This window comes from Petromyzon marinus, chromosome 68, assembly GCF_048934315.1.
Source record: "Petromyzon marinus isolate PM22_M1 ecotype Great Lakes invasive population chromosome 68, UKy_Petmar_22M1.pri1.0, whole genome shotgun sequence".
In the NCBI taxonomy this organism is placed as follows: Eukaryota; Metazoa; Chordata; class Hyperoartia; order Petromyzontiformes; family Petromyzontidae; genus Petromyzon; species Petromyzon marinus.
This window is the reverse complement of record NC_133734.1, coordinates 8,902,098-8,919,032: the sequence shown is the minus strand read 5'-3', so window position 1 is coordinate 8,919,032 and position 16,935 is coordinate 8,902,098. Positions and strand designations below refer to the sequence as shown.

The 16,935-nt window shown below is 47.7% G+C and overlaps 1 protein-coding gene across 1 annotated transcript; it reads left to right on the top strand.

The window, feature by feature from the left end:
- Positions 1–430: 430 nt before the first annotated feature.
- Positions 431–15,393, top strand: LOC116957961 (E3 ubiquitin-protein ligase TRIM11-like). The gene is made up of 6 exons (XM_076054943.1): positions 431–1,580; positions 2,137–2,232; positions 6,858–7,091; positions 8,462–8,484; positions 8,834–8,937; positions 12,908–15,393. Exons 1-6 carry the CDS (start codon positions 1,011–1,013, stop codon positions 13,504–13,506), a joined length of 1,626 nt encoding a protein of 541 aa, XP_075911058.1. The 5' UTR covers positions 431–1,010; the 3' UTR covers positions 13,507–15,393.
- Positions 15,394–16,935: the final 1,542 nt, after the last annotated feature.

Genomic DNA, 16,935 nt, shown 5'->3' with positions numbered 1-16,935 from the left:
CTGCTCGCCCTCCCTTCAAGCCATCCTCCTGCCCATCTGGCTCCCCTCTCACCAAATAACCCCTCCACTCAGTCAACCTCCACCACCACCACCCACTCGCACCTTCGATTCGCACAAGTGGCGACGTATGCTGCGAAATAAGTTCAACATACCCACACACAAACCACTCACCCACACACGAAACCAATCACCCACCTACACACTCACCCACACACCTTCAATTATCACGGTTGACTACGTACGGTGAAAAAGAAGTCCAACATACATACAACCACCGTCCACTCAGAATAAAACGGTGTCATAGAATTATTTTTTTTTACAGATGAACAGAGGGTGCATGAAGCCAGTAGTTAAAATATTAGTTGATCAAGGTTTAAGACCATTACAGACTGTGAAGCTTAAACAAAAAGGCCTTGCAAGAAAAAAATGGATAAAGACATAAAAAAACAAGTTCACCTTTACATCAGAATGTTTGCACAAGGTGCGGTTCCATTGTGCAATGCACACAGCCTGACCCTTGCCGGTCAATCAGCTTGTGGGACAAACCGTTATCGCTGTGCCCCTGGCTCTGCTGCTGGGTTTTGTTTGTATAAAAAATTGTATCACTTGAGACCAGTCAAAGCTATGTATGTTTGTTGGGCTTCTTCCACACCGTACGTAGCTAACCGTGCTAATCGGACGTGCAGGGGAAGGACAACAAACTAAACACAAAAATCAGTTTTAGCTAACACAGTGCGTGTCTGTAACGCCACGTCTACACAGATGAGCGCGGCCGCCGCGTGCAACATTCCAGGGCGTGTCTCGAGGTATTTATAACTTAACCACAGGTGAAGTCAAGTTCATTTCCTTGCTCGTCTCCGCTGTGTGAGCTACTCACACAGCGTCTCCTGAACAGAACACACCTCCTCAATGGTAATCAACATCTCACGATATTATAAACATAAAGTATTTTTGTTGAAAGATATTCTCTGAGCCACAGTGAGGAACTATTTTGGGTGCATCCTCGGGTTATGGCGACTGCAGCTCTATCTGAAAATGTGAACCGTGAGTTGACCTGCTCCATCTGCCTGGACACGTTTGACTGCCCCTCCACGCTCAGCTGCGGCCACTCGTTCTGCCTCCAGTGCCTGGAGGACGCCTGGAAGGAGGCAAACTTCTACTGCTGTCCACAGTGCCGCAAGACCTTCCCTCAACGACCCCAGCTGACCAGGAACGTGACACTTGCCAACCTCATATTGCAGCTGCGAGTGACTGAGACCATGGTTGCTGCTGCTGGTGGTGTTGTTTTCTGTGACAACTGCCCAAAAGGCAAGACGCCTGCAGTGAAGACCTGCCTCAGGTGTGAGATGTCCTTCTGCAGAAATCACCTCGCGCCTCACCTGCAGAGAGCGAAGTTTAAGGACCACGTCCTGGTTTCACCAGATGTGAACCCTGGAGAACGCAGGTGCAAGAGGCACAAACATGAGCTCATATTCTACTGCAAGCAAGACCTCAGCCTCGTGTGCACAGTCTGCGCCTTTACTGGAGAACATAAAGGGCATGATGTCGACACGCTGGAGGGCGAGCATCAGACACGGAAGGTGAGGCCCGCATGCCGACATTGAGAACCACTGAGGTGCATAAATAAACATGCATTGAGATGATTCGGCAGCTATACATTTCCACATGATGAGCCGCTTTGTTCAGTTATCATTTGTGGCCAGGTCGCTTCTAAAATAATAATTAATATCTGGGTGGGTTTTGCCTGGTTGGATGGAGGTGGCTTTTTTGTATGTTATTTGGTGATTTGTTTACCTTTCCTGTACTTTGCACTTCTATCATGTTTTTGTATAGTTTGTTGTAACGTTCTTACCCACCCCTACTAGAGATTTGTGAAAAAGAGCTTTATAGCACATCGGATTCCTCCAGTATGAATACATATACTGATTCTGATACTTCTAAAAGAGCTGATTTACAAAAAAAAACTCACCTGGGAATAATAGAAACATATCATACAACAAACATCACCGTGGGTTGATTCTCTGTCCACAGGTCCCTTGCATATTAGACTTTTTCGGTCAGTCCAGGCTGACTTCCTCACCACGCTTCTGGTGGGCAATTCAGAACTATCTCCTCTGATGACTTCGTCTCTTGCAGGGTAGAGTCGGTGCGGAGATGCGAGCAGTGGAGGAGGACAGGAAAAATGCGGTGGCGTCCATGGGACGGATGAAGGCCACTCACAAGGCCGTGCAGGTACCGCGCGTGGCCTCTGTGGTCCTGTGACCTCCACCCTGAGTGGAGTCTGTGACTCTCCCCTTGAGGATAACTCCGTAGATTCAAGTGAACTCTGTTAGGCTTGAGTCAGTCTGTAATAACTGTGCAGAACATTGCATTATTATAGTTATGGGTGATTGAAACGTATTTTTTTTAATGCAACGTTTTACACAAAAAAGTTTTCTCCTGTGAGACTTCAAAGCACGTCGCAAAATAACTCAAATGCTTTTCAATGGATCAGATAAAATAAAGCAGTATGGAGCAACGATTGTATTGAATTATAAACTCGACGTTAAACGAGTAAAGATGACGATGAAATGTGACGAAATCGGCTGTTGAATGCAAGAATAAACACAAGAGTTGAAATTTCAAAAGAATACACGGAATGCAGTGAACACTTTTGCTCTCATGACATGAACCTACCTCTAAAGCAGACACAAGGTAGAGCCAATTATTATTTAAAACGTTCTAAATTAAATATGCACGAATCATGATGTATTAGTGATTAGCTCTTTTGATGTGGTACATTTTAATGGTTAGATAATTAAATAATTGAATCTACTTTTGATATGTCTTCAACCATATTGCTATGAGCCAGTTTGCATTGTCGCATGCATGACTTCGTTCATTCGTTTCTCAATCCACTTGTCCTGGTGAGGGTCGCGGCAGCAGAATGTTGAGTAGCGCGGTCCAGACCTCCCTTTCCCTGGTGATATTCTAGCACTTCCTGGGGAATTGCTAGGTGTTCCCAGCCAGCCGAGTGACATAGTCCCGCCAGCGTGTCCTGGGTCAGCCCCAGAGTCTTCAACCAGTGAAACATTCCCAGGAGAATTCCATGGGGAGTCTACCAAGGGGCATCCTTACCAGGTGTCCAAACCACTTCAACTGGCTCCTCTCGATCCGGAGGAGCAGCGGGCCCACTCTGAGACTTTCCCAGATTACCGAGCTCCTCACCCACTCACGGAGAGTGAGCCCAGCAACCCTGTGGAGAAACCTCATTTTGGTTCTTTGTACCCGCGATCTCATCCTTTCGGTCAACACCCAAAGCTCATGACAATAGGTGAAGGTGGGAACGTAGATTGACCTGTAAAGCAAGAGCTTTGTTCGAGAACTCACCTCCCGCTTCACTACCATGGAACGGCACAGTGCCTGCAACACTGCGGATGCCGCACCGATCCACTGTCCAATCTCCTGCTCCCAATTACCATCACTTGGGATAGAAACCCCGAGATACTTAAAATTCTTCACAAAGGGCAGCTTTCCCCCTCACAGGGAGAGAATAATCCAACGTCTCCCGTTAGTGAACCATGACTTCAGATTTGGAAGTGCTCATCCTCATCCCAGCCACTTCACACTCAGCATCAAACTGTTCCACTGCACACTGGAGATTACAGACTGACGAGGCAAAAAGGAAGTCATCTGCAAAAAACAGTGATGCCACTTCCATGCCCACGTACTGAATACTCTCCATACTTGGACTGTGCCTTGATATCATGTCTATTAAAATCACAAAAAGGAGTAGATACAAGTCGCACCCTTGGCAGAGTCCAACACCTACAGTGAATGACCTTGATTTAACACCAAGAATACGGACACAGCTCTCACTCTGGAATAATGTGACTGGATACCACACAAAAGCGGCACCGGTACATCATTCTCCCGCAGCACCTCCCACAATATATTACAGAGAACACGGTCAAATGCTTTCTCCAAGTCTACAAAGCAAAGGTAGACTGGAGCTGTATACCCCCATTACCCCTCAAACATCTGTGAGAAGGAAAAGAGCTGCTCCATTGTTCCACAACCCTGACGGAATCCGCATTGTTCCTCCTGAATCTGAGGATCAACCAACCAGCAAGAAACTCCTCTCCAACATTCTAGCATTGGCTTTACCTGGGACGCTGAAGAGTGTGATCCCTCTGAAGTTGGAGCAGACTCTCTAGTCCCCTTCCTTTAAAATCGGCACCACGACTCCAGTTTCTCAATCCAGAGGTACTGTACCGACCTTCCATGCAACATTGAAAAGGCACTCCTACACTGTCCAGCTCTTTAAACAACTCTGGGTGAACCTCATACACTCTAGTAGCATTGCTGCTATGAAGGCCCTTGACCGCCAGAGTGACTTCAGCAGCCGTGATGGATCCAATCCCCCCAGCTGTTTCCAGGGCTGCCATCTGAGATTAGGGCATGTCCACTGGGTTGAGGAGCTCCTAAAAATGTTCCTTCCACCTCTTGACTATCTCCTTCCTTGTGTTCAATGTTACTGAGAACAGATGGGGCCACATCCCATAGACCCTTACTAATGCGTCGGATGGTTTGACAGAAGATCTTTGAGGCTGCTCGGTAGTCTCTCTCCATGGTCTCTCCAAGTGCCTCCCATGCTCGGGCTTTCGCTTCAGTGATTGCTACCGCTGCCATGCTCTTGGCAAGCTGGTACCTCTCAATCGAGTCAGGAGACCTTTTTCCAAGTATAGCTAGAAAAAAAGTCTCCTTATTCAACTTGTCAGAATCCCTCAGCACTGGTGTCCACCAGTGGGACCTAGGTTTGCCACTTTCACAGGCACTAACTGCCTTCTGACAATAGCTTTTGCAGTCGCATCCACAATAGAGGTCCTGAACATCGTCCACTCGGACTCAATATCCATGACCTTCTCTGGAGTGCAGGAGAAGTTTTTCCCAGAGGTGGAAGTTGAAATCTTTCTGCACTGGGTCTTCCGCCAGACGTTCCCAGAAAAGCTGCACTATTCGTTTGGGCCTTCCACGTCTATCTGGTCGGTGCCCCAAGCATCAGATTTAACTTACCACAAGGCGGTGATAAGTTGACAGCTCTGCCCATTTCTTCACCCGATTGTCCACAACATATGTCCTTAGGTCTGATAATACAACTGTAAAGTATAATATTGTCTTTCGGCCCAAGGTGCGCTGGTACCAAGTACACATCAGCATCCTCATGTTCGAACATGGTGTTTGTTATTGACATTCCGTTACTATTGCAGAATTCCAGTTAAATCTCACAGTTCGGGTTCACATCAGGGGGGACATTCCCCCTAATCATACCTCTCCAGGTATCTCCATATTTTCCCACGTGAGCATTGACATCGCCCAGTAAGACTATGGAGCCGGTAGGCGGCGTGATTGAGCACTGCACCCATCATCTCCAAGAAGGCTGAATGCTCTCAACTGCTGTTGGAACATATGCACAGACAACAGTCAGAGTTGTCCTTTCTGAGACCCGACGTCTCATTGAGGCGACCCTCTCATCCACTGGGACAAACTTCAGCTGAACAGCACCCAGCCGGGATTTTGAATATCCCCACACTCGCCCGGGGCCACTCAACAGGGGTTCCTCCAGAATAGGAGAGACCATCCCCAATCGAGAAGTTAGCGTCCATTGCCAATGCTGCGTGTGGAGGTGAGACTGACTATATATTTAGTCGGTACTTTTCCACCTCCTCCACCAGTGCCGACTCCTTCCCCCCCCCCCACCCCCCCAGTGAAGTGACATTCCACGTCCTAATAGCTAGTACCCATTTCCAAGGTTGAGTCCGTCTGAGGCCATCCCACTACCTGCAATACTGGCATCGCACTCGCCCCTCACCCTTCGTCCTGCAGATGGTGGGCCCAGATGGTGGCGCCACGTAGCCATTTCGGGCAGGGCTCAACCAGGTTATGTCGTTACCTGGCTACCAGGCGCTTCTCGGTGAACACCACCCCCAGGCATGGCTCCATGGGGTTGTCCTAGTATGCCTAGTCTGGGTGAGGTTGTCTGATTTTAGTATTTTTTAACCATTCAAAAAGGGATGTTTTTTTGGACCATTATTTGTCTGGAACCTTTGTCCAGACCTGTTAACCAAGGAAGATCCTACCAGGAGTACAAGACTCCAGGCGACATAGCACTGAGGGTCATTGGAACACACAAACCCCACCACCACGAATATGTTACGAGTATCCAAAGTATCCAATGTCATGTAAATGCTGCTGTAAAAGAGGGCATCAAGTCAGCTGGTGATAATAATTAACACATCTACATGTTGTGGAGGATATTAGTAATACAACCAGAAAAGCAGAAAATTGGTCTTCATCAAATATCTGAGCTAGGAGTGATTTGAAACGGTAGAGGGAGGGGGGAGAGCCCAGCCTATGCTTAGATGAATGGACATTCCAATAACGTGAGGTAGTTTTAAAAAACAGATAATTTTAGTAAGTTATTAGTCATTATTCTCCATATTTGTGCATAAAATATCTCAGTTGTATTGAAAGATATTTTTTAGTATGTTTTGGATCAGTACATTTGTTTTAGGAATGCATCTTAGGTCATATAACGGGACCGTAAGGAAAATTATGTTTCAATTTACAATTTAATATTTCACTTTATGATGTATTTTTTTCCGCAGAGGAATACAATTTAGCTTTTTATGTTACTAACCATATTATATATGTGAACGTCCTAGATTCTTAAACAGTTATCGACCTGTTCACCGAGATGTTTGCAGAGACATAATGTGGAGGCAAGGCAAACTAAGTTTGGAGTAGCCAGAAAACAATGTGACTTTGGTATTTATAGCAGCATTGAAATGATAGCATCCATCGCATGCCCCTTGCAGGATTGTATGGTCCAGACCAAGGCTCGCATCTCAGGCGAGTTCACCCGCATGAGGGCGACGCTGGATGAGGACGAGAGGGCAGCTCTCGATCGCGTGAACGTGAAGGGGCGCGAACTGCTGTCCCGGATTGAGGAGAACATCGCTCATTACGAGCATAAAATCAGCGAGCTCCGGGCAGCAGCGACGCGCCTGCACGCTCTGCAGGAGGAGAGGGACCCGCTCACGTTCCTGCAGGTAGAGTGAGTAGGCATCACCCCACCTGGCCACCATTGACCACTGTTGCCTCCGCAGTGACGAATTGACAATAGATTAGATTGTATTGAAAGAAGTCCACCAGCGTGAATTTGTATGTTCTAGTAAAAATATAACTTTTCACTGAATTTCCAAATAATAAATAAACGATTAACATTTTGACTTTAAACTTTCGTGACTGCAGGAATTCATGTTCTTTGGTTCTGTCGGTAAAGTCATGTAGATAGAAAAATAATCATAAAAATAGTGTTTTGTTTTTTTTATTATTTTTTATTTTATTATCATTATTTTTACGTTCATTCACTTTATTTTTATTATAATATTTATATCTACGAAACTATTAACACACAAATCCCTCGAGTTAATAAGCGGTTGGTAATTTATACAGACGTTGGCACTACAACATCTAACCACATGGTCCTGTAATATACAGATTTAAGTTACTTACTGCTAGATTTAGTTAATTCATGTATCAAATATCGATGAACCAAGAGTAATGCTGAAAAGATAAGAGCTTTTAACATTACGACAGCCAGAGGCATTTGTTATTTGATCAGTCTTAAATATAAAGGTGTCGTTAAACCCGCCACCACCCGATACAACCAAATAGATTTGTCACGTAAATATAAAATGCCAATAAGTTACTAGTTCAGCACACCGGTGTGTTGGAGTGTAAACAAATAACATTTACAATTGGAGTACAACGTTTTGCCAGTAATTACAAACATCCTCATCAGGTGACCCTCAGAATTGTGGATAAATTCTTCTGTTTTGGTCTTAGAGGAATAAATGTGATGTCATCACTTTGAGCCAATCAGGTGCGAAGCCCAGAGTGGGAGAGGTGGGTTAATGTATGCATATACATTATAATGGATCTCTATTATTAGTTGGGTTATTCACAGTTAATCAAGATACATAATGTACGTATGTTATGTATGTACATTACCGACTTCTGGGCCCAAAAATCGTATCAAAGGTGGTCTTCTCTGACGTTTTTGGGCCCGAAAATCGACCCAAAAATGCTAAACTACTGACAAAGGAAATGCAATGCTCTGGGTGTAAGTCACCTTCGCAGTGGATAATGATTTTAAATGTTGGTTTACAATCACTGCCACTCGATGTCAAGTGCCACGTACACCTCATTTCCCGTGGCAAGGGTTTTAGAGGCCACACATTGCTGATGAGAACCATCGAGTCCAAACGAGTTCACGGCTTTGTCTTGATTACAACCAATAACACTGGGATAAGCGAATGGTTGAGTGCAGCCTCATCGCGTCTACCAATCACCGTGTGGTTAATGTGGCTGGAGGTGAACTGACTCGCGTCCCCTGCCCTGTGTCTGACTGCTGCAGGTTCATCTGAAGGAGACAAACCGGTAGAGACACATGAACTCACAGATTAACACACGAGGTGACGCCTTGTGTGAGACATGGGCTGCGTGATGATGATGAGTGTAATGATGCTGTGTAAGGCACTGGCTGTGATGGTGCCGCGCGTGATGGTGCTATGTGTGATGATGCTGTGTACCACAATGTGTGATGCTGTGAGGATGATGTGTGTGTGATGATGCTTTGTAAGACACTGGCTGTGTGTGATGATGCTGTGAGTGGTGATGCTGCGTGTAATGATGCAGTGTAAAACACGGCTATGTGTGATGGTGCTGTGTGTGTTGGTGCTGTGTAAGACACGGGCTATGTGAGTCACTGCTGGTTCTGGTTTCATAGGAGAGACGGTCATAAGGAAGCTCCACACTCATCTCCCAGTGAAGAAGACATTGCCACGATCAGCGCCCTGCAGGGAGCTGTAGTCAACCTGCTGGCATTCATGTGTGAGTTTCACGGACTCTTACCACCTGTGCGTGTGTGTTATTGTGCGTGTAATTGTGTCTTGTGTGTATGTTGTGGAGCGGTAGTATAGTGTTTAGCGCACTGCGCTCTGAACCTGGCGTCCCGAGTGTGATTCCTGCTCAAGGCCAACACCAGTGATGGATTATCTGAACCGGTCCTGGGCCTCCCCTAGGTCGACTCAGCCTCAAATGAGTACATGGTGCGGTGTCTAAACATCACCACTGGATAGACAAAGGCGGCCTGGCGAGGTACTGGCCACTCACCCCATGGTGTGCCGCGCAGGCCTTCATTGGTGCTTGCTAACAGCACTTGCCCCAAAAGTCTGTTGAGGATATATGGGGGCATCTTTGTCTTTATAAAACTGTATCGATCTATATTTAACTTCTTTCACACCAACCGTGCTAATAGGTGTATGGGTGTATGGATGAGAGTGAGTGAGTACGGATATCCAGTGAAGATGGGATGGTTTGTGCACTGAGCTACAAACATCGTCACCAACAGGCTATTCACGGCCATGGCTAACATCAGTGGTGAGAACCAATTTTGGAACTCGCCTAGGTCCACTCAGCCTTAATGAGTACCTAGTACGTCTTGTAAAGATCACCACTGCAGACACAAAGGCTGCCTGTAGGATTTGTACAGTTCAATTATAAAAACTATAGATTTTAGAACAAGATCAAGGTACGTTTAGGAATTGTATTGTTGATTGTTAATACCCAAGGATCATTCATCCAGACTAAGACACTTTTTTGAGTCTTAGGTTTCATGTTAACAGTTTGACGCACAGTCAAACTAAGGCACTTTAACAATTCTTAGCTTCCCCAGTTAATGGCTGAGGCTCACAGAGCCAGACTAAGGCATAACCTTGCACTGCACGTGCAAAGATAAACATTATGACTGTAATGTATTCATTGGACAATAATATAAAGCACACACACGTGTATTTCACTATTACATGAGCTCCATTGATATTACACGTGTGTATTATCCAGTGAGGATGCTGGTGGCCAAAGTATCCATTGTAGCAGATGAAGCTACGAGGCTAAGTCTTCTCTATGATGGATGTCATAATCAGACTCGAGCCAAACTACATCACCGTTGTGATGCGTAGGATTAATTGTTAATGCTGTAGGCTCATAACCAGACTAAGGTAGCCTAATGATTATCCTTCATAATGCTTGAAGCTGCTATATCCCTACCAAGGCACAGTAAGGATTATTGGGGTTCAATATTAATACTGGAGGCTCACAGAGCCACACTGAGATACAACTGTGGCTGAACATGTGCATCACTGTGCATACAAACACATCCATTACTATTGCCCATGTATTGTAATACCTCTTCGTTAACATACAGCACACACACGAGTGTAAAGGAGTATTACATGAGCTCTATTAACCCAACGAGTGTACATCACTACACTATCACACACACACACACGAGTGTACATCACAACACTATCACACACACACAGTGTACATCACTACACTATCACACACACACATACCAGTGTACATCACTACACTATCACACACACACACGCGAGTATACATCACTACACTATCACACACACGCACATACTGTGTACATCACTACACTATCAAACACACACGAGTGTACATCACTACACTATCACACACACAGAGTGTACATCACTACACTATCACACACAAGCGAGTGTACATCACTACACTATCACACACACACGAGTGTACATCACTACACTCTCACACACACACAAAGTGTACATCACTACACTATCACATACACACAAAGTGTACATCACTACACTATCACACACACACATACCAGTGTACATCACTACACTATCACACACACGAGTATACATCACTACACTATCACACACACAGAGTGTACATCACTACACTCTCACACACACACACAGTGTACATCACTACATTATCACACACATGAGTGTACATCACTACACTATCACAGACACGAGTGTACATCACTACACTCTCACACACACACAAAGTGTACATCACTACACTATCACACACACACAGTGTACATCACTACACTATCACACACACACATACCAGTGTACATCACTACACTATCACACACACACACGAGTATACATCACTACACTATCACACACACGCACACACAGTGTACATCACTACACTATCAAACACACACGAGTGTACATCACTACACTATCATACACACACACACGAGTGTACATCACTACACTATCACACACACAGTGTACATCACTACTATCACACACACACGAGTGTACATCACTACACTATCACACACACAGTGTACATCACTACTATCACACACACACGAGTGTACATCACTATACTATCACACACACAGTGTACATCACTACACTATCACACACACAGAGTGTACATCACTACACTATCACACCCACCTCGTGTGCCGGCCTTCACAGGTGCTCACCAACAGCACTTGCTCCTACAGTCTGTGAAAGGTGACACACGGGAGATGTTTGTGTTTGTTGTACACACACAGAGACGCTATGGCGGTGTTTATATCCACGCTGCTGCTATGATCCACTGCCTCCCATAGGCACTACCGCACAGTAGGGCTGAACGATTAATCGATTTCAAATCGAAATCGCAATCTGAAACAATGCGATTAGCAAATCGCAAAGGCTGCGATTTTTTGCGATTTGAAAAGTCTTGTCAGTTTCTAATTGGAATTATTTTGTGTTTTATTATTATGACTTTATTTAGTTAACTTAACAATTGTTTCGATTTAAAGCTTTCGTGACTGCAAGGATTCATCTTCTTTGGTTCTTTCGGTAAAGTCACGTAGAATGAGAATAAAATAATAAATTGATAAAATAAAATAACACAATAATATTCTCACGACGTTTAGGCCACAATACAAGCGGCCTTTATCAGGTGAAGGGACGAGACTGTCCTCCAGACAGTCCGTCCTCCAGACAGTCTCGTCCCTTCACCTGATGAAGGCCGCTTGTGCTGTGGCCGAAACGTCGTGATAATATTATTGTGTTATTTTATTTTATCAATTTATAATTTTATTCTCATTCTACGTGACTTTACCGAAAGAACCAAAGAAGATTAACAATTGTTATATGTTTGATTGTTCTTTTTAAATTAAAACATTTTTATAAATACATGTTGGAAACAATTCATATCTTTAAAGTTCTCATCCTTGCATTGGAATAGAAAGAGCAGTTCATATTGTGATGGTATCACGTGGTAATGCTCCATCACGTGTTTTAAATCTATCACACAATGAATATCGAACTGAAGCTTGATGTCCAATTTTTTTAAACGCAAATCAAATCGCAATGTCAGAAAAATCGCAATTAGAGATTCTCCTTAAATCGTGCAGCCCTAGCGGACAGAGCGCCCCACCTCCTGGCACCTCGCAAAGCCCCGCACGTGCAGCCACCACCACCCTGCCTAGCAGGTGCTACAGGCTGCGGGGTCACGTGGTGGGGCAGTCACCACCCTGCCTAGCAGGTGCTACAGGCTGCGGGGTCACGTGGTGGGACAGTCACCACCCTGCCTAGCAGGTGCTACAGGCTGCGGGGTCACATGGTGCCACAGTCACCACCACCCTGCCTAGCAGGTGCTACAGGCTGCGGGGTCACGTGGTGGGGCAGTCACCACCCTGCCTAGCAGGTGCTACAGGCTGCGGGTCTAAATTGCGGGGCAGACAAACGCACCGCTGTACTGTACTTCTGTGCTCTCGCCAGCTGCGCTGGCTGCCGTCGCCAACGCGCGGTGACCGGCGTGGTGAAGTATGGTCAAATATCCCCCGGCGACCCGCGCGGTGTAGGGAGGCAGTGGATTGACAAAGTGCCCGTTAGATGTCATCACACCGCTAGCTACACACACTACAACGTTGTGTAACAATGCTCATCATGAATTGCTCTATTGTAGTGTACGTGCGTGTTAGTGCACGAGTGATATTGTTATAGTGGTGCTGTTGTTACCACGGCTACTGTGATGATCGTTACTGCAGATGGACGCTCACCGACTGTGGACCCAAACTCGGCCCACAACAAACTCCAGATTTCCTCGGACCTCAGGACGGTGACCTGGACCGCTGTCTCCCAGGGTCGCCCCATACACCCACACCGCTTTGATTACTGGTCACAAGCCCTGTGCTCAGAGAGCTTCTCATCGGGTCAGCACTACTGGGAGGTGGACGTGGGGGGTGCGACGGGGCGCTGTGAGGTTGGAGTCGCGTACGGGACGATCGCACGGAAAGGGCTTGGTGACGAGTGCAGGCTGGGACACAACGACTCATCCTGGGTGTTATATAAATATAACAACAGCTGGTACGTGATTCATGGTGGTGTCTGGACCTCAGTGCCGGTGAGGGATCCTCCCCGGAGAGTCGGGTGTCACCTGCACTGGCAGGCGGGGCTGCTGTCGTTTTACCGCGCCGACTCCATGGAGCTGCTGCACTCCTTTCACCACTCGTTTAGTCAGCCTCTCTACCCCGCACTGTGTGTGTATGGTGTTGTTGGTGATTCAGTGAGGATTCTGGATCTGAGTCGTGCGTCCTGAGAGCACGGAGTGTGAGCAGCGCAGAGAAACGGGCACAACGCACAGACTCACGCACACAAAGACACAGATCCCCCGTGTAGCCTTAGCATACTGTTGGGGCAAAGGCTGATACAGAGCACCTATGAAGGCCGCCACAGCACTCGAGCGGGTGGGTGGCCAACAACCCGCCCGGCCGCCTTTGTCTCCTCAGGGGTGATGCTTACACACCGTACCAGTAACTCATTTTTTCAGGCTGAGTCGACCTAGGGGAGGCCCATGACGGTTCACCAACACCAGTGACGATTATCGGAATCGGTCCAGGCGCTCCCCTAGGTCGACTGAGCCTCAAATGAGTTACTGGTACGGTGTGTAAACATCGCCACTGGGGAGACAAAGGCGGTCGGGCGTGGTGCTGGCCACCCACCCCCTCGTGTGCCACAGTGCCGGCCTTCATAGGTGCTACTAGCAAACAGAACTTGCCCCTACAGTCTTAAGGCTACACGGGGATAATTTTATTTGGGAAAGTGGGTTGGTGTGTATGCCTTTGTCTGTGTGTGTCTATGTTATTATGTCTTTGTGTGTGTGTCTTTGTGTGTATTTTTGTTTTGGTGCTGGCCACCCACCCCCTCGTGTGCGAGAATGCCAGCCTTCACAGGCTCTGCTACTTGCTACGAACAGCCTTTTCCCCACCAGTCTGTTAAGACTACACAGACACACACAGATAGACAAACACACTCACACAACAACAATCGCCATCAACAACCGCCATTCGCCACTAAGTGGCGGTGACGTCACCACGACGCTTGTGCCAGGCTATGTGCATCCTGAGGCCACGTGAAGTGTCGAACGCCCGCTGGCAGGAGGTCACGGGGCAGACCCAGGTGCCACGGGTCGACTGACTGAGATGACTGGCTGATGCACCACCTGTGCCCCCTACTGTGCCAACCTGCTGTGCTTTAGCCACCCGGCGCTCCGCTCGTTCTGAGCGTCGCTCCTCCGCCCTCCGTTGTTGTTGGAGGGCGACTACCTCCAACTGCCCAGTAGCATCCTTCACGAGCCTCCTCCACAGAGGCCGATCTTGACACCGCTGGTACCAGTCATCGGCAAGTCCACTCAGCTCCACGTCCTCCTGTACCACATCACTCCATCTCTTCTCTAGCCCGTGCCGCGCCCGCTTAGCACCCTCAATCCGGCCGAACAAAAACTGTTTCGGCATGCGGTGGAGGAGCTCACCGATAAGACCTTGCCCAGATCTTTCAAGGATGTGTGAGCTCCTCACACAATCCAGTCTGGTTAAACCCAGGATGGATCGTAGGCAGGCCAGCCTAAATGTTTCTAACCGGGGAAGATGTTTCATTAGGGGGGTCCACGTTTCGCAAGCGTAGAGAAGGGAGGGAATGACCGTGGCCAAGAAGACCTGAAGCTTAGTGCAGAGCGACAAACCAGGTAGCTTCCACACAGCGTTATGCAACCGATGAAAAGATATTGCCGCTCGACTGATTCGGAGTGAGACCTCTGCTGTTAAACTGGAGCCGGTCATAAGCAGACTGCCCAGGTATGGGAAACTCTCCACTCTCTCCACAACTGCCCCATCACCGATTGGGAGTTGTGGGGGTGGAGTGTCCGATGGTACAAAATACCCAGGCAGGTGCTTAGTTTTGGTGGGGCTGATGGTAAGGCCCCACCTCTTAGTGGCACGCTCCAGTCTCAGCAGCAGCGTCTCCAACTCCTCCTCCGAATGTGCAGCTATTACCAAATCATCAGCATACATAACGTGGTTGAACAATAGGGAGCCATCCCTTGACCGCACCCGGGCGTCGATCAGCCTCCCATTATATCTGTACCATATGGAGATTCCCCCGGTACAGCTATTGAAGGCTTCACGAACAACGTGGTCAAAATAGATGTTAAATAATGTGTTAGCCAGAGGACATCCCTGTCCCACCCCAAGGTTAACAGGGAATGGCTCTGACTCCCGGCCACGTAGTTTTACCCGGGCCCGCTCACCATCATGAAGGTCCTTAATGATCGTGAGCAGAGGGTCAGGTACTCCAAAAGCACGAAGAACAACCCAGAGCCCAGGCCTACTGATGGTATCATAGGCCTTGACAAGGTCAATAAAGCAGAAATGTAGGTCTTGTTGGAATTCCCTACACCTCTGCTGTAGCAGACGGACAGAAAATATGGCATCTGTGCAGGACCGCCCTTTCCTGAAACCGCATTGGGGCTCCTCAAGCCTCTCCTCAGCGTATCTGGCAAGGCGATGTTGAATAATCCTTGCCAGGACCTTTCCCGGCACACTGAGGAGTGAGATGCCCCTGTAGTTGTTACAGTCTGTGCGGTCCCCCTTCTTAAAAAGGGGTCCACCAGGGCATCCTTCCAATCCTGCGGAACCCGTCCAGTGGTCCAGACTATTGTTATGATGTCATATAGGGTAGTCTGTGCACAAACGCCGCCCTCCCTCAGCATTTCGCTTGGGAGATCATCTCTGCCCGCTGCCTTTCCTGGTCTCAGACTCCGGATCGCCTTCAGTACTTCCTCAACAGATGGCACCTCAGCCAGCCACTCACAGGGGGTGACTTCTTCCAATATTTGAGGCACCGCGGCCTCAGCAGGATCATCCTCACTTTGTGCCACGATGTTTTCCTGGCTGAGGGATTTTCCCTCCCCCAGGACCTCACAGAAATGCTCAGCAAATCTGCAAACCTGTTCCTGGGGGTCAGAGATTGGGTCACCGTTTTTTCCCCTAATGATGGTAATAGGTGTGGCGCTGCAGATTACTTTTTTGATGGAGTTAAATAGAGATTTGTGATCACGGGCCACTGAAGCAGACTCCATCTCCTCAGCAACCCGCGACCACCACCCATCCTTGCAGCGCCTCACGGCTCTCCGAACCTCCGAGCGAAGGCTGCGGTAAGCCTCATTCTCTGACGTGGGATTCTGTAGCCGATGACAGTGGGCCTGTCGCTTTTTCTCAACCATCCTGAACACCTCCTCTGTCAGCCAGGGTCTCTGGGGAGGTCTGGACCGCGTACCCAAAGCAGCCATTGCAGCTGCATGAGTCACAGTCCTAAACCTCGCCCATTTACCCTTGACATCAGGAGGAGTCGGGGACGATGCCAATCCCAGCCGCAAGCGATGATGAAATTCTCGCTTGCAACTTTCATCAGATAACTGAGACCAGGCCACTTTAGGTTGGAATGGGGTCCTGGGTGTACACGCACCACCGGAGTGGAAGAATGGCAGGCGCATCTTACAGATGACTAGTCGATGGTCAGAGGGCAGATCAGCTCCACGGTAGGTCCTGGTGTCAAGGACATGGGCTCGCATCTGCTGGTCCGTCACTATGTAGTCCAGCAGATGTTCTTGCTTGGACCCGGCATGCATCCATGATGTTGTGTGGATGCGCCGATGCCGAAACAGCGTGTTGGTAATTACAAGCCCATGGGC

Bases quoted from the DNA above. Each gene is read 5' to 3' on its own strand.
- LOC116957961 (XM_076054943.1), top strand. From the start codon at position 1,011: ATGGCGACTGCAGCTCTATCTGAAAATGTGAACCGTGAGTTGACCTGC. The intron at 2,233-6,857 runs GTACCGCGCGTG...TGCCCCTTGCAG, and splicing joins CCACTCACAAGGCCGTGCAG to GATTGTATGGTCCAGACCAA. The intron at 7,092-8,461 runs GTAGAGTGAGTA...TGACTGCTGCAG, and splicing joins ACCCGCTCACGTTCCTGCAG to GTTCATCTGAAGGAGACAAA.